This window comes from Eurypyga helias, unplaced genomic scaffold, assembly GCF_000690775.1.
Source record: "Eurypyga helias isolate BGI_N326 unplaced genomic scaffold, ASM69077v1 scaffold1572, whole genome shotgun sequence".
Lineage (NCBI taxonomy): Eukaryota > Metazoa > Chordata > Aves > Eurypygiformes > Eurypygidae > Eurypyga > Eurypyga helias.
In genome coordinates this window covers 43,022-70,397 of record NW_010237612.1, presented here as the reverse complement: position 1 = coordinate 70,397, position 27,376 = coordinate 43,022, and the positions used below count along the sequence as shown (strand labels likewise).

Below are 27,376 nucleotides of genomic sequence, written 5' to 3'. Positions count from 1 at the left end.
AGGGAAAAGTCGGAGGTTGCTTTAAATACACTATCAAATAAAGAGGAATATAATGGATGGGCAATATTTTCTGTAAATGTTGTGACATCTCACATATTTACTTTAATTGAACTTAGATCCTGTGAGACAAAAGAGGCTTTTAAAATCACTCATGAGGCTTTGAAAGCAAGGATCTTGAACCTTGAGGGAGGAAGAAAAAATGGAAAGTGGAAATTTTTCTATTTGTTTACAAGGACTAGCTTGTACTTCCAGAAAGACACTAACCACCCCATCTTTTGCAGAAATGACTGTTTTAAACACTGATATAACAGCTTTCAAAAAGAAGTTATGAACAGAAAAACACAGCTTTTATTCTATGGCTGGTTTTTTTTCATGCTGTCCTTTTTCTTATCATTGTAAAGTATCAGTGATGTGTGAAAAATTGCTGCTTTGTTATGTTCCATGATTTTCTTTTAGCCCCCAAGGTATTTGAGAGTGAGTGGTGGTGATAACTTTTTATAGTGTTTAGAAAGCTGAGTTTGATTATACTGGGTGGTTCATTTTGAGATGGGGGGTCAGAGGGAAGAAGTAGAAAAACATGCCTTTCTTGCATTGTTTCCAGACAAGAATGTGCAAGTCCAGGTAAATAATGATTTCTGATGTTGTCACTGAAAGGTAACTGTCTGTTTTCCATACCTGAAGCGCTGCTTCTGGGAATATGTATTGGATTGGAATATCTGAGTTGGTATGCACATTCAGACTGTATTGTAGTTAAGAGTTCCTGGTTAGTCAGCATTTGAGACATGCTCCGTTCTCATTCTGTTGTGTAAAATAGACATTTTTAAAGTATGACTAAGTTTTTCAAGAGTTACTGGTTACTTTCACAAGAGTCCTGTGTGTAAATAGGGGTATCTTTTTGAAATTCTGAACTCAAAGCTCCAAGTTAATATACTAGTTAGCTAGAAACAAGCTAGAAAGCTTGTTTCTTTACATGAACCGTAAGATATTTTTTTTTATTTGCAATTGGAAGTAGAAGACATGGAGAAGAAACTTGGCTTTAAGATTTTCCAAGTTTCAGGGAGAAAGATTATACCTACAATTATTGTCAGGCCTTGTCTAACTTTGGTATTGTAAAGGTACCAACAATGAAGGCTGCTCTTCACACTGCTGTACCAAATACTTGTTTAATGAAGTGATAAAAGCAGTAATTTGGTTTCAGACTTTTTATAAAGAAAGTCTGTTACTTTGAAATATGTAGCTTTTTATGAAAAAACTTGTTTCTGCATGACTCACTCTTAGTCCAGAAGGGTATGTATTGCATTTATATAATGTTGCTCATCTTCTGGATTTTTTTCTTTTATTTTAGAAAGGTCTGTTGCTTTTTATATAACTCACAATGTATGCATAACTTTTTTCAAAGCACGTCAGCTGTGGTGCTGTAGAAAAGTTAAGCAGAAGAAGAAATACAAATTTCACAACCACAATACTTAAAATATATGTTCTGCATGTATTCTGAGGACCATGTGATTTGATTTGAAATTATGAAATAATCTAGATAAGTAGTCTTTGCATACATGAAGTGTTTTTTCTACCCTGCTGTTTCTTCTGTGCTGTAACTTCTTTGTATTTTCAGTTTTGAAAGAGTTCTGTATAGGAATATGAGCAGGGAAAGGGGTGTGTATGGAAAGGTATGCAGGTGTTTTTCTGGCTATTCAGTGGCAACAAAATCAGTGGAAGTGAAGTATACAAACTCAAAAGTGTTAATAAATGAGTGCATCCTGTATAGTTATTTCCATAATGTTTTCTGTTAATTTGGATGTTTCAATGTTTGTTTTTATTCTCGCAAGTTTGGTTCAGAGTGAAACATCATACAAGAGAACCTAAACAGCAACTTGAGAAAAAGAAACTGGTAGCTTTTTGGTTAGAACATTATGCCAAGAGAGATCATGGAAAGCCCCTGACAGTGGTATTTGACATGGCTGAAACTGGAATCAGTCACATAGTAAGTATTTTTGTGTTTTTCTGATAGCTTTCTGAATTATTTAACCTATGTCCTCAGAAAAATGGGAGTCCCTGTGGGGTCCTTGACCTGTCAGCTTTACTGCAAACTGCTTCCTCTGAGCTTGACCCTACATAAATGAGAGGTTCCAATTTCCCATTTGTAAGAGAAGACATTTCTCTTAGAGGTTTTTATGCACCACTCTAGGATTACAAAATCAGGAGCAGTGTAGCTCGGTCACTTCTGTAAAAGTGGTGATTATTCAAAAGGTTGCAATTAGATAAGAAAATTCTAATGTTTTTAAGAGTAGAATATCACTTTTGCCTTGGAAGTAACTGTAGAACTGAATAATTAAAGAAGCCAAGAGGAATTACGCTGGTTTTTGGAACTGTTCCAGAAAATTATTTCCTAGTTGCATAGTAACTTACAAAATTCAAATTTTATTACTTTTAAAAACGTTTCAGAATTAAGTCCTTAAACTCATGTTCCTAAGTGTGATGAAACAAATGTAAAAAAAACCCCATCTGTTCCAATTAGCCATATGTCAAGTTGGTAGTCTACTTTGGGAATTACTTAGAAATTTATTGTAGTTATAAATAGGATTGGGTAATTCCCTGCCTGAAGTGAACTTAAGAATGTTTAAGTTTAGATGCTGATTGGAATTTAGCAAATTGATCATGTATGTTAGATGAAACTTAAATGTATTTGAGAACTGTTTCTGAATTGGTCTTAACTGTTCTGAAGTCATGTGCCAGTATGAAAAAGTGGAAGACCTAAAGGTAATTTCTGATTTGTGCATTTTTGAATTTTAAGAAGCTTTGTCTTTTTGTCCATAATATTTCATAGACTGATCCTGAAAACCTTGTTGTTAAGTGTTAAAATTGCCCTCAAAGTACTTCCTGTGGAATGTTTTTACTTTAGAAAACCAGTAGTTGAGTAGCTTTCTTTTTCACTAAAGCTTTCATGAAGCGTATTACTATCTGTTTTTATATGACCCCTGGAATTTCATAGGGTTCAAGGACACTCTATATTTGCTTTTGCTTCAGTGATTCATGCACATTGAACCTGTTTTGACTTGCCATCCATACATCTGCATTTCTTTGAAGGATCCTAACCATACTGAGTTTGCAGTGTAACAGCATGGACACTAGCATGTAGAGTGGAGTTTCTTCTAGTCTGACTGAGCTAGAGATTCAGCTCTGTGTGATATTTTTCCATTGCAATGCTGAAATCCTATTATCTATTTCAGGAGGCAAACAATTGCCCTAGTGCATTGTCATTGTGAATAGTTTTCTTCCGATATGTTGGATTTCAACCTACAAAACCTATAAAGAAATAAATTTGTTTCACTTTTTTAAGTATTTACTTTAGTAAACTTGAGATAGAGATCTTTTGTTGATGTCCATTGATATTCATATGCTGTATGTGTCAGCACTTTGAGGAGCAAAATAACAGACTGCTCCTTGTGGAGTTATTTGTCTTCAGCTGCAATATATTTACAAAATTGTCAACTGAGTGCTGTGGGGTTTATTTTTTGTGGTTCTTTTTCAGTTCACGTGCTTTGAGATGGAATTTTTGATCCCAATACTTTCTTTCCCTTCTCAGCACTCATCAGTACACTGACTGGTTGCACACTATCTTCTGGACGCTTTTGTATATTTTCTAGAAGTTTTTAATACACATTTTGTTCCTAATACTTTTTCTTAGCTTTTTGGTATGTCTTATTAAAATCTCTTGGTTCAAAAGCTGATCTTTTTATAAATTCTGGACGCTTTTGTATATTTTCTAGAAGTTTTTAATACACATTTTGTTCCTAATACTTTCTTAGCTTTTGGTATGTCTTATTAAAATCTCCTGGTTCAAAAGCTGATTGTTTTATAAAGCAGAAGTTCTGGTTAATACCCAAACACTGGATTTACTTAGAACTAAGTGCATCAGGTACAATCTTTGTTTCATCTTGTCATCTTTTACAGTGAATCTTTTACATTCAGCGGATCTGTTCGTGATTTGTTTTCTGTGATCCATTTTGGGTATGAGTCTGGGCACCAGCTTGTGTACAGCTTTATCTACAGTTGCTGTTAAATACAGGCTGAATGATACACTACTACTACCAGTAGCACTTGATCTGGTTAATGGAATAGAATGAAGCTGCAGCTTACTGGTTGAGGTCCTCTTTCTGAAATATGTAAATGAAACTGCATTTATTAAATTTAGGTAGACTTAGGGGGGGGAAAATGTTGTAGTGTTAGGTATGTTGTTTCTATCTATTAATATCTTTATTAAGAAAGCATACCCATAGTTTAATACAGGGTATGTAGAGGCTTGTTTAGAAGAATAGGACAGTATCACCTCCTACATTCTTACCAAGTCTCAATTTAGAAAACCTAAAATTAGGATTTTTTTTGGAGGGGTGAGGAGATGTGATGTTTGAGTAATTTTAATGTAGATAGATGAAAATCTACAGAGTTCTCTGTCACTCTTTTCAGCTGAGTTCAGTAAAGAAAAAAGTACACTTTTAGCACCCAATTTCAGGAACAGAATCTAAGCTGGCTGAGATTGCAAGAGGGAGATCTTGTCTGTCATATTTTTAGTCATTTAGAATGAATCTAAATATCTCATGGATTGTCTATAGTTAAGTAACATATTATTTCTATAGAATATTGAAATTTTTCTTAGAAAATGCTGTGCTGTCCCATGATTCTTACAGGAATGGCTAAAACTTGCATCTTGTGTCATTTTTTGTTGCTATGGCATGAATCCATTTAAAGTAAGCAAAAAGAAAAAGCTTTTTTTCTACCTTTCCCGGGCAAGATGGTAAATGTTGCATTAGGACCTTGCAGCTCTGCAGTATAGGGCCACAAGCTTTTGGGAAGGTATTTTGGCAAATGAATGTGATGTAATTCAGTTTAGCAAGGCAGAACTGGTGCTCTTACCTGTGCCTTGAGAGCTGTATATCCATGCTCCTAAAGATAATACTGGAGCCATGGTTTTATACAACAAGAATGAAGAACTGTAACTTCCTTGATGAAAAAAAAAAAAAAACCAAAAAACAAACCACCTTGATTTGGGCTTTGTGGAACATACTGTGAAGCAAGTTTTTTGTTGTCTTAGACTCCCAGAGACACAGTCTCAACAAGTGCTGTAAGTGTCCCATTGTACTGTCTTGATTTGTAGTCATCATGTTTATCATGGAACATAAATATTTTTTTAATGACTGTAGCCATGTAGAGTAATTTATGAGTCTTTAGCCTAAAAAAATTGGACTTCTGAGATCTTCCACAGCGTGCTTCACTTGTTTGTTCTGTTACTATGGACATTTACTATGTCAGCTTTTATGACTGATATGGAGACAGGTGATTCTGATAGCTCATGCCTTGTTGCACCAGTTCAGGTAATTAGAATAGACGCTGTTAGTGAATAGGCAGTTAAAATCTCTACTTCTGTTTCCAAATTTTCATCAAAATAAGGGATCTGTCCTCCTGATTTGTGATGGCTCTGTTTTGGATAGGCAGTGGAATCAAGAGCAGTATTCTGGTTAATGCACTTGAGTTTTTCATAATTGCTTGGAAATATATCACTGTGTTTATGCTATTAAATGACAGATACTGTGTTTGGTATAAGCAACAGCTGGTTGAGATAAAGCAGTCTATTAAAGGCTACCTTCTGCATGCTATCTAAATACATCGATCTTTCAGTTTCTAATTACTGAAGCTATAATAAAACATTCAGGTTGCGGGTAATGCCCTTATACAGGGTGTTGGTATTTTTTTCTGTTTTCAAATGTTCTAATAGCGTGTTTACATCACTTCAGGAGCCTGTTCCCCATTGCATTTTTACTGCTATGACAGGCTTTGATCCTTCATCAGCAATGCATTTTGTATTACTTCTGAAAGTGTCCTTTGTAGTACTTTATTGTGGGAAGGTATCTCTTACTTTCTCTCTACCTGTTTTATAGAATGCCTCTTGTGTAGTCACAACTACAAGTGTAGATGACACTTTACTGTGTAGTCAGTTCTGTTCTAGCAGGATTTTGCAATGGGGACTTGTCTGTGCTATTTCTGTGTGACTGCTCATTAAATGGAAGCACCCTGACAAGTGTGTGGTATACAAATAGCTCTTTGGAGTGCTGCCTCTGCCCACAATTTCTCTGCATACCACAGGCTAATACTAAACCCAAATAGTCTCTTAAAAGGAAAGCTTTTTTTTTTCTCTGGAAGATCCTGAGTGCAGTAGTATATTGAGCAATATGTGAGGTAAGTTATTTAAGGGAAATTTCAGTATGTTTAGTGCTCTCCCTTGTAAAGCTTTAAGATAATCTGTCAAGCTTCTCTCTGCTAATAGATTTTTTTCCCCCCTGTCTTTCCTGTACAGCTTAAATCATAGAATCATAGAATAGTTTAGGTTGGAAGGGACCTCTTCCTTTTCCATTCTTTTGATACTCTCCAGTAATTTAGATACCTGACCTACTGAACTGATAATAGGTCTGTTGAATGCTTTCTTACATCATAAAGCAAAGTTTGACCACAGTCTTGCAGCAGTTTAATCAAATGAAAAGTTTTGCATTGAGTTTGGATGTTGTTTGTAGTATGTATAAAACTTGAATGTAGATGATTACAGTGTAAGAATATTGTGCTATTCAATAAATACTTTAGCTTAACTAAGCTTGTATTTTTAATGTTTTAACATTGCATTTACTCTGTGTTTTTATTTTAGGACTTGGATTTTGTTCGGTTTATTGTCAACTGTTTTACAGATTATTACCCTAACTTCCTCAGTAAGTAACGAACGTATATTACTACTTAAGCATGGTAGACGTGTAATAAGAGTATTGCATAATGTTACAGATAGTGGGGGAGACTTTTTCATGTGCCTAATGTGGTAACTACATGGAACATAGTGACATTACAGATATAGAACACTTTTTGTGCTCATAAGTCAGCACAACTTTGTATTGTAAACAGAACTTTACATTCATCAAAAATCAACTGGCTTGTTGTGAAATAGAATCTTAAGCCATGTTTTTACAGATTAAAAATAGATATAAGCATCTAATAAAACTGAATTACTTGACTTTTTTTTTTTCAGCTCCTTGACACTTGGTTAGAAACTTTGCAAACTTGCCTGAAAGTTTGTATCCTTTAGGAGTCCTCAGGGGAAAAGGCATGAATGCCTGTAGAAAATTTTAGGGTACAGTGGTTTACTCCGAGCAGATTAAGGCATGTTTGTGTGCACGCTTGGAAAAACCTGCATACTTGTCTGCTAAATTTGTATGGATAGGCAAACACTGAATAGTTTTGCCAGCTCATCTTATACACTTTCACCTGAAATTTATAACTCATGTTTGTGAATACTGAAATTCTGTGCAGCAACTCAGAATACTCAAAGTCTGAATTTATTCAGTTTGAAGTCTGAATACGAGATACCAACTTGCTGATCAAAATTCAAAACTTTGATCAAATATCAAACTTAGGTGAGTTTAACATGATGTTGGCTGTTTGACATTCAAGAGAAATTTTGCAGTGATTTTGAGTCAAAATACTAACTTTTCAGTTTTCTCGGCTAAAACAAAGCAAGCTTGGGGAAAAAAATGTAGACTAAAAATTTATTGTTATTTGATTCTTTGGGAAGAAGAGGTGCTCAAAATACATGTTTAACTTTCTTTTCAGTAGTTGCTTGTCTAGGTCAATCTTACCATTCTCAGCCTTATTTGAGGTGATTACTTATTAATAACAGTGTATCAGAAGTAGTGTCTCAGAAAAGTATATAAACAGTGTAAAACTTAAAATGTTATTAGCTGTTTTCCAAGCAAACAGCTAATATCTCTATGTAGTAGTAGGTTTGTATATGTTAAAAGCAATTTTGTATAACTGTTTTTACCAGAAGTAAAAGGGGAGGTTTCCAAGAATGAATATTCACTTTTTAAAAAAATGTTATTGCTCTGCTTCCTCTTAAAGAAATACAGTATTTTATTTTATTTTTCTCTTTTTAGCAAAGATAGTGATTTTTGAAATGCCATGTTTAATGAATGGTGAGTTGTACTTTTGTTTGGGTTTTTTTAGATCATGATGACTCTTTAGAATTGTAGCATAAATAATAAATAGGAAGCATTTTTCTGCTCTGTAGATAACAGCTGAATGGTGGAATTCATTAAACATGCATCTTTAAATCTGTCAATTCATAGGTTGCATACTTTTGTTTTTGTTTTTCCTTCTGGCATTGTATTTTGGATCATAATTTAAATGGAGTCCATATTAATCCTGTTTATTTTATCAAGGTCTCCCAAGCTTGAAAGATAGTCTACTTCCTTGAGGGTTTCCAACTGTAGTCCTTCCAAAGCTACATCTGTTCATGATTTAGGAATGCTACCATCAGCAAATTGATGGGCACTTATAACCACCTGAAAACACAATTTTAGATGCCTGACACTGGACGCTTGTATTGTTAAATATGTTTTGATGTGTGTACTTCAATAATTATCTTTAATTATAATAAATATGATAAATGTTATTCCTGTATCTTTACCATAGGAATACGTATTTTCATGCTGGTTTTATATCTTTCTGTATATTCATGTTTTATCATCACTGAAATAACTATGGTGTGTTTAAAATACCCCGTAGGTCTAAAAAAGTGTCCTTTCAAAGCAGCAAAACACTTCAGCTAGGAAGAATGTATGCACATCTTCTCCAGTGTCCCTCACTCAGATTTGAAAATAAAATTGCTTGCCCTTCCTGGGCTAAATTTTCATTTGTGTAATCAAAGATACTCTCTCCATAGAAGTCTGGTCTATCTGCATTCATCTATAGAAAAGTGTGTGTCCGTAAAATACTTTCTTTGTAAATAAACATTGTAAGGAAAAGAGTATTCTCCCCTTCATACTAGATACTTTCCAACCTGGTCCTGCCATGTCTTATGTGATGTTCCATAAGGTCTACCAATACACCGCAGAAAAACCTTTCCTGACAACTTATGTATATTTTTTTTTTTACAGCTGCTTTTAAAATTGTGAAGGGTTGGCTTGGCCCAGATGCAATAAGCATGCTGAAGTTCACAAACAAGAGTGATGTACAGGAATACATCAGTGGAGAGTATCTGCCACCTCACATGGGTGGAACTGTAAGTATATTGATATTTTATGGTCCTTTTGTGATAGATTGAGACACCTAAATAAATCACATGTGGGGTTGAGGCCTGTGTTCCTTTTTATATAAACTTAAGGTAGTGTTCTGGTAGCCAGAACATATGAAACTTATTTAGGGAACAAAGATTAAGGTACCTTGATTTCTTTTTTTTTTTTTTGACTGAAAGTAGCAGCCTTTAAAAAGTGCTTTTGTATAAGACTTAAAATGTTATATCCTCTTTCTTCATGGAAAATGGCTGCCCAAGCTCCCCAGTCTCATATAAGAACTTTCTAATGTTAGAGAAGTCTGAAATTGTTGAACTTCAGGAGTAGACATTGAGGAAAGGGCTAGTGATGTCTGAAATGACTTCAGTAAGGATTTGAATGGGGTATAGTGGGGTAGGTGGGGGAACAAAACAAAACCAACAAAAACCCAAACAACAAAAAAATCCAACCTGTCTTGCCAGAGGTAAACAACTAATGGAGCAGGTCATTTGGCTAGTTACTGTGGGGGTTATAGAGAACGTAAGTGCAGTGGAATCTGGGTATTCAAGCAGTGTTTTAGACACTAGCTTTGTTAACAAAAAAATCCATTTTGGCAATAGAACTAATAATGCTGAACTTGGAGTCAATAATTACTTTCCTTAATTGAGGGAACTGGTCTATGTCTCCAGAAGCCTTCAAGCTTCAGTATGTTATGTTTATGTTTTGGTTTCACTATGGCTCAGTGTTACTCAAAGGATGAATCCGAGGCTTTCTTTAGCTTCCTTTTGTTGAAGGATTTTCTGTCAGCCAGCTGTGAAAGCTGGAAAATATCTTGTCTGGTTTTAGACAACTAGTGGACAAAGGTGTCTCCAGAGTATCAAAAGTATTAAAACTAATTATGGAAAACAGAAGCTTGGATTTTGCAGGAACTTAACATAAGTTCTATTCAAGTCCTTGTCAGTGTGTGCTGACTGCGGCTGTTACCATACTGCTAGTCAGGAAGTGTTGTGTACAGTGCAACCTGGCTTTGGTTCTTGTCCACACTGCACAGATGTCTCTTTATAGTAAGTTTGTCTTGGAGAACTTTTTGGAAATGCCCGAAACAGATTTAGGAGCAAGTTAATGATAAGCAGTCAAGAAAATTAGGGCTAGGTGCTCAAAAGCCACTTGCTAGTTGTTTATTAATAAATATATACCAAGTCAGTGTTTTCCTGGATTCTCAATCTGTTCTATCTCGCATTCCTCCAGTTGCAGCTGTTGATACTAAGATTTGACCCATTCCCACCAGGCATACATGTTTCCCATGTATGGGAATCCCTCCCATTCCCAGGTATACATGTTTCTGGCAGGCCAGGGAGATGTGTTGCCTCTTCAGTAACACTTTGTACAAGACCGATGTACATACTGTGTACACACTAATGCAAGACATGCCCGTGCAGTAGGATTTTAGTTTGTGTATTTGTCCTGTTTTCCTTTGTCAGAGATGGGCAGTTCATTCTTGTTAAACCAGGGTTACCTCCAGTGGTGCTAATATTGAACAATATGTTCTAGAATGCTGTGCTCTTCACCTGTGTATCTGAATTAATAGCCCATTGCTTGTTTTCTTGGAAGGACCTTTTATAGGTCAGTGGTCTGAAGCTGTGACATCACTAGGTAATTTTGCATGTGATTTCATGGCCACTGTGTACATGTTATCTTAGAAAACATTACTGCCATAATTAAGACATCTCTAGCACAATTGCCACACAAAGTCTCTACATCTGCTATAAAAGACAGCCATTACTCTACAGAATGCATTATATATCTTTAGGATTATTAAATGTTCCATTTCAAGCATTGAATAAATCTGTCTTGTGTCTGAGGTTTTCACCTTTTTGGTAGATAAACCTCTCACTTAAACTTACGGGCTTTGATTGGGAAGTGTGGAACTTCGAGTTGTCCTAGTGATGAGATTCTGTTAGCTGCTGAAGTTGTCCAGCATCATGAGTTAATGTGGCCAAGCAAAGCTAACATCTCTTTATTAAGGTCCGGAGTCTTTTCTAATGTGTCTTACTGATAATTAAAGCTTGTGCTTTAGACTATTATAGTCCAACAGACTATTTCAGTTGGAAGGGACCTACAAGGATCATCCAGTCCAACCACCTGAGCAATTCAGGGCTGACCAGGTGAAAGCAGGTTATTAAGGGCCTCACCCAAATGGCCCTTAAACACTGACAGGCTTGGGGCACCTACCACCTCTCTGAGAAGCCTGTTGCAGTGTTTGACCACCCTCCTGGTAAAGAAATGCTTCCTAATGTCAAGTCTGAACCTCCCCTGGCTGATGCAGCTTTGAGCCATTCCCATGGATCCTGTCACTGGATACCAGGGAGGAGTGATCAGCACCTCCCTCTCCACTTCCCCCCTTAGGAAGCAGTAGGGAGTGATGAGCTGGCCCCTCAGCCTCCTGGTACATTCAACTCCTCCTTAGATTACATAAGATCCAATAAAATCATTTTGAGAACATTAGGAATATTTCTAGTAAGCAAAAACTGGTCCTCCAGTAGAAAAGATGCCTTTACTGTAGAAGTATCAAGGACTTAAGTATGCTGCCTCTGCATTACTTGGCTGTGTTGAAAATGGTCATTAAATGGATTTGGCATTCCAAAGGCTGAGGTCTGAGTTGAAGGATATGTTAGACTTGACAGATTGTTTGGGGTTGTTTTTGTAGTTTTGTTTTTAATCTGTGGCTGTTATGAACCTAAATATAAAGAACAACTCATGTTTTTTCACTTTGGGGGAGTCCCTTAGAAACAGCTGTCATAAATTTCAAGCTACGTTTCCTAGAACCAAGACCAAAACTTCAGCATGAAGACTCTGCTCAATATAGACCAGATTGTACAGTTCTGCCGTGACTACAAATAGCAGTAGCTACAATTTAGTGGCTTCATTAGGTGACTGTATTTGACTATTAATGATAAAATAAAAACACAGGGCTCCAACTTCAAATTGATAAATAAAACGTATAAGTCTCATGGAACAAATGATTAATTTATAGTATTTCCATTAAAAAAAAATTAGAGAAAGCACTTCCTATCCTCCAAAATAACTGGTGCTTTAAAAATTTCCTTATGTTTTAGGATTCTTTCAAGTATAGTTATCCTCCATTGGTTGATGATGACTTCCAAACTCCTTTATGTGAAAATGGACCCATTACTAGTGAAGATGAGCATGAAAGTAAAGAAGAGATAGATGCGGACACCAAGGAGACTGGGGAGCTGAATGAAGAACAAAGCCTTAATCAGAAAAAGGTATTGAACTCTGAAGGTTGAGGCAAGACTAGTCAAATCATTACAAGGTGGGATAGGAGGTGCATAACTTTGTTTCTTGTCAGGGTTTTACATTGTATGTTCATTTTTTTTTTTCCCACTCCTCTAGTTTGACAAAAGAACCCACAAAAACTGAAAATTAGACTGGCAGTTTAAATCTTGATTCTTAGTATGTTAAGACCAGTTTTGTGCTTCTGAATGGGTAAAATGTGTACTGAATATTTAGCGTATCTCTGGAATATAGTGAATTATATGGTAAAATTTAACAGGTTTCTGTGGTTTGTTTTTAAAGGTTATGCCCTTCTGGTTGGTTTATTTTTAATCTTCAGATAATTTTAAAATAAATCTAGTTTTGTCAGGTACCTAAGTCAGTATGTACATGAGAAAATAAGTTAAATATTTATACTTTACTGGATGTTAATTTGCTTTCATAAATTATTGGTAAAATCTCAACATAGAAAAGTTTAGTTTAAGAAGAAATTGTATCCCTAATCCATCAATCCTGTTTACAATATAATCTTCCTGCAGTGGTGTTTATCTAGAAATACAAAGGCATTGTCTTACACAGGTCAATAGGAAGTGATATTTAGGAATATGCAGTGATAGTGGGGACATGGCACTTTAAAAATAGTAGGAAAAAAATCTGTATCTCCTGGAATCACAGGATGGTTTGGGTTGGAAGGGACCTTAAAGACCATCCAGTTCCAACCCCCCTGCCGTGGGCAGGGACACCTTCCACTAGGCCAGGTTGCTCAAAGCCTCATCCAGCCTGGCCTTGAAGACATCCAGGGATGGAGCATCCACAGCTGCTCTGAGTAACCTGTTCCAGTGCCTCACCACCCTCTCCATGAAGAACTTCTTCCTGAATTCCGGAGTGGTGAATTTCACCACTGTAATGCCATAATCAATTTTGGTATATGATTGCAAAACTTCTGTGTAGTGGAGTGCTTTAATATTACACTTTCAGTTTCATTTACTGGTTTAGGTTTTTGTCAAAATAACTTGAAACACACAGCTCACTTGACATAGTCCTGCTGTTTTCTGCAACTTGGCCAGCTATTGAGAAAAAGGGTAATTTCACTGACCTTAAGGTCAAAAGGAAATATTTCATAACCGTGGTGACTTCCTGACCATTAGATTCAGTAGGTAGCTTTGGTTGTAGCACATCTTTCAAGCTCTGATTCTCAGATACTGAAACTTGGACAATTCCTATTCAGTGTGAGTTGACTTTGGTGCTTCAGAGCATTAGTGATTCTAATTGGCTTGGCTGACTTCAGCTTTTTGCTTAAGATGTGTTTTTTCATTCTTAAAAATAATTATTTGATTTATGGTATTTTTTTATATAGTTAGTCAAGCTGCTACTCAAACTTTTCAATTAACTAGGTGACATTTATGATTGTCATGTATCAGTTAATCTTAAGGCATGTTTAAGGCCTGACCTTTAACTTCTAAATTTTCAGATGTCTCATTGTTTTTGTTAGCATTTCTGTGAGAAGTCCGTTTTTGTTTTGCTTCATTTCTGTTCACATACTTCATAATGCATATTATTTCTTCCACAGCAAGTACACCATTGTTTACCACTTCAGTGTTATGTTCTTTCCCAAAATGTTTTTCAGAAATACTCCCTCATGGTCTCAAAATGATTGATATTTCTCATTTCTACGTTAATTACTTTTACTTGACTTGTACAAATATTCAAACTTTTTTATAGGAAGTCCAGCTTCCAAACTAACAGATTTCAAGTGATCTGTGAGATATTGTCTTCATTATTTACTGCACTACCAGCTTTTATATGCAGACTTGTCATCACAAAGAATTAATCTGATTTGTGTGTTCTTCATATCCCATAGAAGGGCCTATTTCTCTCTCCACAGAGTAGAGGGGAGCTATGAGTGATTAAACCTGGTTCATAAGTGCCTGTCCTGTGGATGCCTCCACCTTCAATGTGTGCTGTAGTAATATTTTCTTTGGTATTTTTAATCAGATTTATATATAATAAAGCCCAACGCGTAACTAGTGCAGTGTATTTACACACAACTTTTACTGTAACTGTAATCACAAACCAAATCAAATTCCTGTGTGGTTGCTTTTTATAAAACCTATTTTCTATAAAATTTTGCATTACTTTCATTCCCATACTTCAAATTTACATAAACTGAGTTCTCTTCATGTCTTCTCTCTGTATTTTAAGTGGAATAAAAACAAGGCTAAGCAAACTGCCTAGCTAGATGGTGTTGAGTCATGATGTCACTAATTCTTTTGTATTCCCTCCTGCCCCATTTTACATTTAATTCCATAGTTTTCTTATGGTATGTCCAGGCCTGATGACATGTATTTTCTTAATGTAATTGAGGAAAACCCTTGGAACTTCAGATATCTGCAAGTTTGGATACAGCGATTCAGTCAGCATTGTTTCTTTTAAGTTCTCCAGTCCTTCAGAGTTCCAGCTAAAAGCAGTGAAGCTATGTTTAGTAATTCTGCAATAAAATAAAGTGTGGAATTGTGTATTCTCTTCAGTGTTTCAGTGACTGTAGTGGTGTCTGTTTTAATTGAAATGTTTTGCAGTGGAAGAATAATGTCAGTGCTTCATAATCATAAATATTTGTAGTAGTATAACCTAATGTGTCTGGCTTTTTTAAAAAAATAACTAACTTGAGCATCAGGAAAATACATGGAAAAAACCAAAGCAGAAGTTTTGCTTCATGCATGTTTAATACCTTATGCAACTTAACAAATCATTTTATTCGGTGGACTTCAAACAGCTTCAGGGAATTAATTAATTTGGCCTGTAATATATAAAATGTTGAAATAAGCCTCATACTCCTTGAAATACTTGCATGATTCTGTAATGTGTAACCCAGGTTTCTAGTTAATCATTGTAACTATCATTTTTACTCAGATGAATTCTATAGAACAAATTTCCAAGTCAGAGGAAACTGACAAAACAGAGATCAAACCAAAAAATGCAAAGAAAGCATTAACCACTTTTAAAGGACCTTTATTACATATCAGGTAATAATTTAATTATTTCTTATAATGTGCCTTGGACACTTGACTACTGAACTAGTTGTTTTTAAAAATAAACTATTTTTTCACACTGTTAGAGGAAAACAAGATATAAACATCATTTTAAAAATTTTTAGACCTCAATTTTTCTGGTTTTGCATGTTTTTAGTGAATCTTTTGGTGTTACTAGTGGCATGCTTTTTGTACTAATTAGTAGGTGTACATTTCATGAAGTCATAGAAACATTTCATGGTTTCGCTTGTATTGAGAAACTGTCTTGGATTTAGTTAAACCTGTGCTTGTCTGTAATGACAGCAGTGCTTGGACATTGATTGCATTGACTTTAGAAAAAAAATGATGTGCTTAATTTAAAAGAATTCAGCAAGATTTAACAGTGAAAGCTGTTTTACTAAATGTATACACTAGTAGTTTGCACCAATTAAACTTAATGAATGGGTCCAGTTTATTTTGTGTGGGAAGTGCCCTGTATAAATGGCATATCTGCTCAGAAGCCCGTCATCCAAGATTCTTAAATCTTACAGTTAACCTGCTTTTTGTGTTTAAACTAGGAAAAAAAATCCATTAGCCAATACCCTTTTTGTAACTGTCTTTCTAGTTAAGATGCTTGTTTAGAAATTGATTTAGATGTTAACTTTTTTCACTTCCAGTTTGCATTAGATGAATGAAGAAAATATCTAATTTATAGGTAATTCCTTAGCAAATTCAAGTGATGTCCTGAATTAGTTTTGGAATGAATTTGAATAATGACATACTCATTAGCATCAAAACTTTTTTGTCTAATTTTCCTGGTTTTGAAATGAAAAATTACACTCCTTTGTGTGCACAACTCCTCTGTATAGACTTAGTTGCTTGTATGGCATGACAAAGGCATAGCCTGCACAACTGTGATTTTGAAAAATGTTTGAAGTTTTCTGTCCCTATGACAAAAGCAGCTGTGTTCTTCCATCTTCCATATGCTTCTAAAAAAAAAAAAACCCAAAACCTAACAAACAAAACCCAACCAACAATCCCAAACAAACAAAACTCACACCCTACCCCTTCCTTCACCCACCAGCACCCCTTCAACTGTACCTTTTGTTTCTCTTGAAATAGTTGAAGTTCTACCACTGTTACAGAGATGCTGGAGTTCATGTACATTACATGAAAGAGTAAACTTAGTCAAGCATGGAGGTACTAATACTTGTAGTCCTTCTGCCATAATAAATAAAATGCCAGTGTTTCAATTGTCCTTGCTGTTTTTTTGTTTGTTTTTAAGTAAACTCTTGAGACTGCACAGTTGTTGCTCTTAATGTAACCCTGTGGAAGCTAGAGCTAGTTTTTATTTCCCTGGAATCTTTCTCAAGATGCTGAGCTGAAATGTCCTGAACTGATAATATATGGTGCCATATAACTAGTCACAAGAACCTATCTTGGAGACTATAAGCTCTGCTAGTATAACTAATAAATAATACATAATAAAAAGTAAATGGAATAATATACAATGACCAGTGTTGCCCTGTGAAGGGACAGCCTAGAGCTTGATCGAGAAGCTCTGGCACCATGAATGAAATGGCCAAGAACCAGCAGCCTTTCTGTGTCTCTAGCCTCTGCTGTGGAAGGCTCAGTGAGGCCTACTTGGATCCTCTGTGGAGATACTCCTTCCCTGTCACTGAGTAGTGCTTGTTGGCTCTGGTGTATGACCAGAGCTGAGTACTTGGGCTCTTCTGCTGCTTGTATGTGTAGTCAAACTTGCTAGTTGGCCATCTCTTCCTGGTTTAGACCATGATTGCATTTGCCTTGCATACCTTACTATGAAAGACTGGTCTTTATTTGCCTTCCTTCTCAATAAATGAATATATTTGGTAAGACAGAACGCAGCAGTTTCCTTGCACTGCTTGGCAGAAAACTAGCTCATGTTGTGGTGTATTGTGAGACAAGAATTTCTAGTACAGGCGGAAATGGTTATCCCACACACAGAGTAAATGAAGCAGTGGTCTACAAAATTTAAAAAAAACTTGCATGTTCATTTAAAATTAACACCCCACCCTCCTGGCAGCTACACGTCACCCACCCCCAACATTGTGGAACTGGCTTAATTTCACAGATAACAGGCATACAGCAGTGGCCCTCAGGCTCCATTTCTGGTGGTGGAACAAGAAAGATCAGTCTATGGCCTTTCTTTAAGATCTTTGTGACTTGTTTTGATGCTAGCTAATGCTTTCTGGTCTCACTTGTGGTTTATCTTGCAATTGCTGTATCACACAGCTGCAAAAGCATGGTATTAAGGTAACCAAGCTGCTTTGTACCTACAATCCTTCCTCTCTCCACTGTTGTTGGTTACTTAAGTTGAAAAACTGACAACAGGAGAGAAAAAAAATGAGAAGGGGATATAATTACCCTATTAATCTGTTTTAAACCCATTAGTTTCTTGCTTTCTGCCTCACAGTGTAATTCCTTCTTCCCCACCAAAAATAAAAAAAACCCACCTTCTTGTCACGTGCACTTGTTTAATGCATTGGCACCCACACACTCACCATTGGGCTCCTAGCATGGGTGTTCAGGCTTCCCCTATAGGACCAAGTTTTTTTTTTTTCTCAGCTAATACACTTGTTTAAGTGAGAGGAGAAAGAAGGATTGGTAATGTAAAAGGAAGTGAAATTGGGATTCTGAGAAGGGGAGAAAGGAGAAAAATGTACCATACTTCGAAAAAGGCTTTTTGTCAGAAGAATATGCAGTTCTATAGTACTGTGTAGTATGGCAGTTCTTTAGGAGTAAGCAATGTGACATACTGAAAGAAAAGGGTTTTTTACTGATTACTTGAGTTTCCTCTCAACTTGTAGGTATGAGCATGCCCTACTTTTTGGCTGGTAGCGTTCATCTGAATGCTCATTCAAAAATGAGTTGTGTTTGTTTGATGTGGTTTAAAAGGTTTCATGCATGACCATCCTAATTGCACAAGGATGTTAAAAACAAGCAATAACTTTGTGTATGCATGTGTCCCCACAAGTATGCAAAGACTGGCTCCATAAGTACAGGTGAGCTCAGCTGTAGTGGTTGAAACGATTGCCACTTGCAGATACCTGCCTGTTCCTCTTATGTCTGGACTGTATCCATTGCAAGGATAGATGTGTGAGATAGAAATTACACCCTGCCTCTGACACCTTAAATATTAGCACAAATCAAAATTAATGATGCTTTCCCTTAACATACTGCTCTAAGGTGCAGTGGCTGAAGTTGACGGTCTATCTGTTAGCTATTCCTGCGGTTGCAGGTAGTCACGCTATTCCAGACGGAAGAAGTCCAGGGCAGTAATCAACTGATGCAGCTAGGTTTGCTTGTGGTTGTGAGTCAACCCTGAGCTCTACTACAAAATTACTGCATTTTGTTTTCACAGCTTTTTTGATGAAAAACTCTTTATGATGATTGTAGCTGCAGAGTCGAAAGTATTTTATTTTTCTGTAGGTATGGTTAGGTTTTTTCTGTGATGTGTTGTAAAAATAAGTGGAAAAAACTAATCCTTTTGAACTTTCTTATTAGCCCAGCAGAAGAACTATATTTCGGATCCAAGGAAACTGGAGAGAAAAAATGTTTGATCGTTCTCACAAATGTCACTAAAAACGTAGTGGCTTTTAAGGTAAGTGTTTTCCGTGTGGCCTGGTTTGCTTTACTAAGCGTGTAACTTTTTCTTCTTTGGGGTAAGGAGGAAAGAAATACTATTAAATCCACTGTTCAGTTTGGGTTTGGGTTTTTTTGTTGTTGTTGGTTGGGGGGTTTTTTGGTGTTGTTTTTTTTTTTTTAATTCTGATGTGATGTTTGAAGCTGATCAAAGAAATCTTCTGGCTGAATTTATGCTTATTATGTACCACCCCAAAGGGCTAATCAGTAATACAGATGTTTGAAGCACTGACTGACAAGGAGCCATGGCGATGGTTAGTTCTTTAGTGGGAGTCTAATACTTCCTGCAAAAGAAAGGCTTAACCATTGAAAAGTAACTTTTAAAATAATTTTTCAATTTAAATAATTTTTTAAATTTTGACTGGGAACAAGTTAGTAATGCTCCAAAATTATGCAGTTCCATATGCAAATGTCACCATCAAAGGAATGAATGCAGCTATGTTTCTTTTAGAAATGCTGGGTTGACTTGCATCTTGATTTGGTTTTCCACCACATCTTTTGTTCTCTGTGCACACAAACAACTAAAGTTTCTGTACTTCTGTATTAAGAATGTTAGCAGTCTGCTTGATATTCTTGGCTCTTTTTAAATAATGCATATAAGAGAAAAATACTATATGCTAGAAAAGAAAGGATAGAAGTGGTTGAGAGAGAGGAAAAAGGGAGATGCCAGTGTCTGATTGTTCCTCCAAAACAGAATCACAGAATGGTTTGGGTTGGAAGGGACCTTAAAGACCATCTAGTTCCAACCCCCCTGCCATGGACACCTTCCACTAGACCAGGTTGCTCAAACCCTCATCCAGCCTGGCCTTGAACACTTCCAGGAATGGGGCATCCACAGCTTCTCTGGGCAACCTGTTCCAGTGCCTCACCACCCTCTCCGTGAAGAATTTCTTTCTGATACCCCCCGCCCCGCCCCAGCTTCCTTGTAGCCCCTTCAGGTACTGGAAGGTGCTATAAGGTCTCCCTGGAGCCTTCTCTTCTCCAGGCTGAACAAGCCCAACTCTCTCAGCCTGTCCCCATAGCAGAGGTGCTCCAGCCCTCTGAGCATCTTCGTGGCTTCCTCTGGACTCGCTCCAATGAGTCTATATCCTTATGTTGAGGGCTTCACATCTGGATGCAGCACTCCAGGTGGGGTCTCATGAGAACAGAGCAGAGGGGGAGAATCCCCTCCCTCGACCTGCTGGCCACACTTCTCCTGATACAGCCCAGGTGACGGACTGTATCACCATATCTTAACTAAAATCCCAAAAAGCTTAAATATTACTACAGAATGAAAGAGGTTATGGAACAATTGTAGTTTGTGCATGCACTTACTATAGGCTTGCTTGCTATTTCTTGTTTATAGGTGAGAACAACTGCTCCTGAAAAATACAGAGTTAAACCCAGTAACAGCAGCTGTGAGCCTGGCACATCATTGGATATAATAGTCTCTCTTCATGGTGGTAAGTAAAATCTCACAATAGAATTTTTAACAAGTTTTATTAACAGGGCTGATGCTCTAGATACTTACATTTGTATGTGCTTGCTAGGGTGTAAGACTGGCTGACACTCATTTCGGCTTGACTGTTCTATGAGGGTGTTACTATTTGTAGAAAAAACATGGGTGTCAGACAGCATTTGAGTAACTGCCCATACTGATTTCCTATTGCGCTTCGGTGTAAGCAGCTGTTGTCTGCAGCCGGTTCTGTTTCTTGTCTAAAAAAAAGACTGTTTCTGTTACAGTGGGACTTTATCTGCAGTAAATCAGTTTCCTAAATTGTTGCAAGGACAGGTGAGTTTGTAGAATGCATTCTTTACAAAATTCTGGGTTGTCCTCGAATTGTTCAGATGAAACTAGTTCTGTTAAATGAAACTGTAAAATTTTGGAAAAACTGTAATGAGAAAATGGTTGCACTTAAGAAAATTATTTCTAGTAGGTCAGTGTCCTATGTCCTTCAATAAACAAGCTCTCAATTAAGAACACTTTTGTTCAAAAATGCTTCTGTATTCTTTGTAGTATTGTCATTTTCTTTAAGCAAATTTCACTGTGTTTTTTTTTTTTACCTTTGAGGGCAGGTTTTGCAGCTTCTCTGCAGGATCGTTTCCTTATAATGGCAGCAGAAATGGACCAGTCTTCTGGAGCAGGTGTACCAGAACTGACTCAGTTTTGGAAAGAAGTCCCCAGGACCAAAGTGATGGAACATAGGTGAGATATGGTTTCTTGTTGACAGGGTTTTTTTAGCCATTATCATTTAGCTGATTTATAGCACTTGCATGTCGTAATCGCTGAAGGATTCTCCAGACCTGGCTGTGTGCTTACTGACTGGAGTATGTGGCTGACGCTCCTGCTCTAACTGATGCGAGGTGTTTCTGATGCATAAAATGTAACGGTATTCAGCACTTGATCTTCTTAGTGCTGTTGTTCTTGTGCTCATTAAGAGTTAAGTGGAGAAAATGTGAACAAGTGTGACAGCGCACATGGACAGTAGATTTATTTTTTTTTTAATAAGTGTTCCACGTGAGTTTTCTAAAAAGAAACAAGCAAGTTAAAAATAACTGTCTAATAAAAAACTTTTCTAGACAATACTAAGGAATATTCCCTTTCTGCTAGGGAAAAGTCATAATTTTGTAGAAAATTTCAGTAAAACCTTTCACATGTTCATACATGTGTTTTCTGTATCTAATGGTGATAAAATACCACTGGGAAAACACGTTTCCCCATACACTCCTTTAAATATACCTGTTACTCTCTCATCTGTTCACACCTAGCTGTAACCCTGTGCATTCTAGGAAAAGTTCATTGTAGTTCTTCATCTTGAAGTCTGAGCCAGGATATCTAGATGCCATTTCATCTTTAAAAAGATAATTTGACTGTATTTTATTTCAGTTTGTTGCTGCATTTTGTTGTTTGGGGTTTTTTTTTGGGGTGGGGGAATTTGGAGCTGCGTTTACTCCCCCCATGGCCGAAATTTTCCAACATGGAAAAATTGTTTTTGAGACTTGATGCCTAAGTCGTGCTCAAATGCTTATGCCTTACTTCCCTATTAAACAAAACCTACCTGTTGTGGGTGACCTTAAGCTTCCTTGCATGCATGTTGCAAATTTTTTTTTAAGACGGACCCTGGAGCAATAGGGAGAGATTATTTAATTACATTAAATTTATCACCAGCATAGTGTGCCATGTACGTACATCAGTGATGAATATAAAACTGACCTTTACTTTTTATTAAACACAGGTTTAAAGTAGTGGAGAATATAATTATTGTTTCTTTAGTATTATATGTGCAAGTACATTATCTAAAGAATCTACTCAGATTTTATTACACTTATTTGTCCCTTTTTTTGTTTTGTTTTGCCAGGGAAGTTATAGCATTTCTCCTTCCTTAAAATAGAAAGTGCCACAACCTCAATTTATTTCTTTAGCAAATAAATGAATTCCCACACTAATTGACTTGCAAGTTATCAGAGGGGCTTTTGCTTCATTTTATAAACTGCATAGGATTCCGCTACCTTCAATTGTGGCTTGAAATTATGTTCCTGCATTTTCAGCTGTGGAATAGGTGGACTCTGAAAAATGTTGTTGCTAAGGTTTAAAATGGAAAAAAAGAACCCCTTTAGGTTTTGTTTGCTGTACAGTAAGTTGTGGCATCTCTGGTAGTAAGTGTTTGACTGAACAATCCAGTGCATCCTGCGCTACAGGTCTAAGATGACGAAGATATTCTTTAACTGAATATGCAGATAATTGTCATCTTGGCCTTCTGTATCAAAAGCTGTCACAGTGTAATTGGTGGACTGAGGAAGCCTTTTCAGACTATCATTGCAATAGTCATTTAGAAAACTAATCAATCAGAACAGATGATAAAGCGCACATAGTAACTGTTAGATAGCCTGTTTAGTATTAATTATACAGTGTTACATTAAATTTGCGATTTTTGGTGCATATTTTTTTTCCCCCTTGCACAGGCTCAGGTGTCATGTTGTAGAAAGTAGTAAGCCTTCTTCTCTGACATTAAAGGAGAACGCATTTAATATTCCAGCAAAAACCAATGAGGATTTACATATACAGGTAATGGCGTATTCCTTTGTGCTGGGTATTGATCAGAATTATAAAACATGATGAAGATAAAAAGAATTTGTACTAAACCTCTTTGGTATGTCATAAATTATTCTGTTTGAAAAGCTCAGCAATTAAAAGTAACTAAGTCAGTGATAGTATTTAATTATTTTCTTGAATGGTAATGGTTTAATAAAATTCTAGCTTCAGTGCCGTTTGCTGATTCCTCCTGTGTATATTACAGACCTGGGCTATCAGTGAGCCTCAGCGCTGTCTTGTGCTTCTTAGTGTAAAGATGTCACCTGCTTGACACAGGCAATATGGATTTAAGATAGCTTAAGATTTGCAGCTGCTTTAGTGGAACAGATTCTTGGAGCGTGTAGTGATAGGCAGGGTATTGCTAAGAAAAGTCTTTTTTTTTTTTTCCTGTGCTTATAGTTCTAAATTAACAAGTACTTCCATGTTCAGTGATTCTAATTTAATGAAACTCTGTCTATTTTCAGTTAACTCATTTGCTGCAAATTAATAAAAGACTTCAAGAGCAGATTGATCGCTGCCTCTGGTTCCAGCAGTTGTCAGTTGTTTTATCATTACTATCAGTTACTGTTGTGGCCTTCTGCTTCTACCTGACGTATAGCCAGAGAAGCTAGAAAGAGTTGCTGCGCACTGGATGTGCTGCCTGTCGTGGCTGGAGTGGAAGAGATTGCAGTGCTGCACTCAGATTCTGGAACTACCAAAACGAGGTTTGTGAACCCACAACAATGAACAATTATAGAGTTTGCTGGAACAAAAAAAGAAGAAATGAATGACCAGCAAAGGAAGTTACTGGAAGTTGACACTTAGAATAGGACATGAGGAAGATGTTAGAACTAGGACCTGTTTTCACTGTACAACTCAATAAATACTACTGAACTGGAAGGAGGAAACCAAATACAACGTAATTTAAAATGGTTAAGGTTTTTTTTCTCTATTCAACTACTTTAAATACAGTATTTAATTTCTTCCTGCATTCTGAATTACTCTCATAGGAGGTGCAAGCAGTCAGCTTAGTGTGTTCTAAAGGTTAACCTCTTCATTCAGGAAAATTTACAGAAATTATGTAGTACAGGCAGGGTTTTTTTTTATATATAATCTATGTACCTGCACATAAGAAGGAAGATATTTGTTAGTAATTATTTTGGTAATTAAGGCTCATTGCTTTCTTTGGTTAAATTCCTATTTTTGTGCTTTTTTCTGAATGCAAAGTTATTGTAAATATTTCCTACCAAATAACATACACAGCCGTATTGACTGAATGCACCCTTGTTTGATTCCAAAGATACTAATGAAACAGTCACAATGAGACACTACTGCTGTTATTTCCCCTTTTCTTTTTTTTTTTTTTCCTCCTCTTTGAAAGCAACTCTTAGTCAAATCATGGGAACAGCGTGAGAGTTGTCTTCATGACATATTATTGGTTCATAAAAAGACCAGTAAATAGTCATTGTCAGAACTTATTCTGAGATGTGCGGTATGCTTAAATTACAGATGAATTTGTGAGAAAAGCAAGTCGAGTCAGGAAGATAAAATATTATTGAAGGCAACATAAAAGTGTTATGTCTGCCATTTCTCTAACTGTTGTGGAAATGGTTTATGAAGCTAGTGAAAACTTACTCTAACAAGGATTCTTTGTACTCATTGATGTAAATATGTATATTAAAATGATAAACACTTAAAAGGAGACTGATAGTATCTTTCATACATTTAAAATTTCACCCTTGAGGAAGACTAGAAATTTAAAATAATTTTACTAGAATTAGTTTTTGCTACAAATTGGCTTTGTAACAGATCATTTAGTTTTGTCTGCTGACTTCAATAAGAAGAGATTATTGAGGAAAAATAAAGGTCATACTCTGGTTCTGTCTTTTTACTTACAGTATCTCTGCAGTGTGTTGTAGATGTAGTATCACTTCTAGGAAAGAGAAAAGGGCAGTTTAAAAAAATGCATTAATAAACAGATTAACTTATAAAGCATCAATATGATTACTAAAAAATTACCTTGTAAAAGGCAAGTCAATGGAACTGTTTGGTTCACAGTTTTCTGTCCTTTTTTAATTTATACAGTATTTTACCACTGCTACATTTTCCTCATTTTTCACTAATCTCATTTCTGTTCAGCTTGCTTTTCAGTATTTTGTTTTCATAATGAGTTGGCAACTTACATGGTTCACTGCTTACTATGAAGCTGTTATTTAGGTTATTTTCATGTGCATGCAACTCAAATGCTTTGCTTCCAACAAAATGGGTAGTTGTCTTGTTGAGAAAGGTAACGAAGTTAATTGGTAACCTTAAGATGATAACCATGCTATTAAAATGCCAATTCCTTAATTTGAGTGGATTGAATAGCACTTTACTGTAAAATTGCAAGAAATATATTCTTAGACTCTTTGCCAATATGAATATTTTAATGTTTTGGTGCTTTCATATATTTTCAGTATTTTATTACTATGTTATTTTCTTTGTATGATGAATCAGATGAACGCCTTTTCTATATTAATATGTTTTAGAAAAATACAGTTACAAAATAAATATGAGGAAATATGTAGTCTTGAATGGTTTAGTCTGTTAAAAATAGCTGCATCTCCTGAGGCTTTGGTTCTCTTGTTAGTCTGCAGATACTTAATGTAAGGCGGGGTCAATATGTTGATGACCCCTAGTATCTTGTCTAAGGGAAAATGTGATGAAACTTGTCAGACAAATGTGGAATAGAAGATCACAAATTCTTAGACAGTGTCTAACGTGACAGAGCACATGATACTGGCATGTAAACACTGCCACGACACCAGTAATGCAAATCCACACAGCACAAACGTATATACATTCTTGGTAAAACTAACTGCTGTTTAAACATCACACAGTAAACGGAAAAATATGTATAAGCAAAAAAAGGAATGGCAAAGTATCAGCATTTTTTCTTAAATATAAATTGACAGTAGTCTACTTGGTATTTTTCTTCTGTGAGACCTTCATTGTTCCTGTCATCACAAAACATATGGTGATCCATCAGTATTTTCCCCATTTTCAGTTGTCAGTACTTTCAGGCTCTGTTTCCAAGGGCTGGCAAACAAACACTTGAGCCAGTCCATTTTGGAAGGTTTGGTGTCTAACACACACTGAAGTTAGAGTGCACAGCAGTAACCTAATTTGATATTGCACCCAAAATTCTGAGAATAGGCAAAAGATTTTTTTATTTTTTTTTTTTCCAGTACATGAAACTCAGTTTATAAAGCTGGGGCATTTTGGAACTCAGACAATTCACAAAATAGAATTTGATTACAGGAACTACAAAGATACAAGGTGTAATTTTCCTTTCCCTCATTGTAGATTAGCAGTTAATCGTGGCTTTTACAGACAACTGAGAGACAGCAGTTACTTTAATCCTAAAAAATTAGTGATTTGTGCTCCAAAAGAGCACACACTCAATTCTTGGCAAGCAATTTTTGTGCACTTTTCTTTGGTTTAAGCTTTTACTTCATGAAGTCAAAGATTAGGTTTAAGACTTCATAGATTGTGCTCAGTTCATTGTCTCTTCTCTGCTTCCAGACTCCTACTGTGGGATAGCTCCAAACTGTGGGAATTGGTGGTGGTCCAGTGCTGGCATTCACATTGGCAGTGATGTTTGTCATCAAATTATTCACAGTGGTTTAATGTTTCAGTGTGTTTGAATGCTCAAAGAGGTATCAAAAGTCTGTTTTAGATGGGATGTCTATTTTTTAATAGTGAAAACAGGAATTTTTGCATTATGACACAGTCATATTGGGTTTCTTTCATTAGATGCAAAACTCAGGTGTCTTAAGGAAAAACCACATTGGAGTAGGGTAATATGTGGGGGAAAAAAAATCTTGATTATAATATTTTAACATATTGAATAATTATCCCCATCTTTAGAAAAATAAACACAGAAAAGCATAACATTTCAGATGTTTTGTAAATGAAAAAAAAAAAAGGGGGGGGGAGGGCAGCAGGGCCAGAAACAGGGGTTTTTAATTTCCTTTCTACTTCATGAGCAATTCCCTGCTGTAAATGATTTGTCTCTAATCCTGTGTTCGAGTTCTGTCAGGCATTTGTCCCTGCTTCCAGATGTCAGTTTATATGTCTCTTGTTGACCGTCCGGGGTTTTGCAGAGAGCTAAGTCACTGCGCCATCTTGGGGGTCCTCGTACTTCCCGCACGGTTGGACTGGCAGCGTAGGGCTGTAACGCTGCTCTGTAATCAGAGGACAGTGTTAGCTCTTTC

General features: G+C 36.3%; 1 protein-coding gene across 1 annotated transcript in view; it reads left to right on the top strand.

The window, feature by feature from the left end:
* Positions 1-23,997, top strand: part of MOSPD2 (motile sperm domain containing 2) — a 25,482-nt gene extending 1,485 nt beyond the window's left edge. Inside the window, exons 3-13 of the mRNA XM_010147498.1 lie at positions 1,827-1,981; positions 6,692-6,752; positions 7,968-8,006; positions 8,970-9,094; positions 12,200-12,370; positions 15,288-15,400; positions 18,932-19,028; positions 20,415-20,511; positions 21,125-21,254; positions 23,012-23,114; positions 23,606-23,997. Of these exons, the coding sequence (XP_010145800.1) occupies positions 1,827-1,981; positions 6,692-6,752; positions 7,968-8,006; positions 8,970-9,094; positions 12,200-12,370; positions 15,288-15,400; positions 18,932-19,028; positions 20,415-20,511; positions 21,125-21,254; positions 23,012-23,114; positions 23,606-23,752 (1,238 nt within the window). The 3' untranslated portion in view covers positions 23,753-23,997. The remainder of the gene's footprint in view (positions 1-1,826; positions 1,982-6,691; positions 6,753-7,967; positions 8,007-8,969; positions 9,095-12,199; positions 12,371-15,287; positions 15,401-18,931; positions 19,029-20,414; positions 20,512-21,124; positions 21,255-23,011; positions 23,115-23,605) is intronic.
* Positions 23,998-27,376: the final 3,379 nt, after the last annotated feature.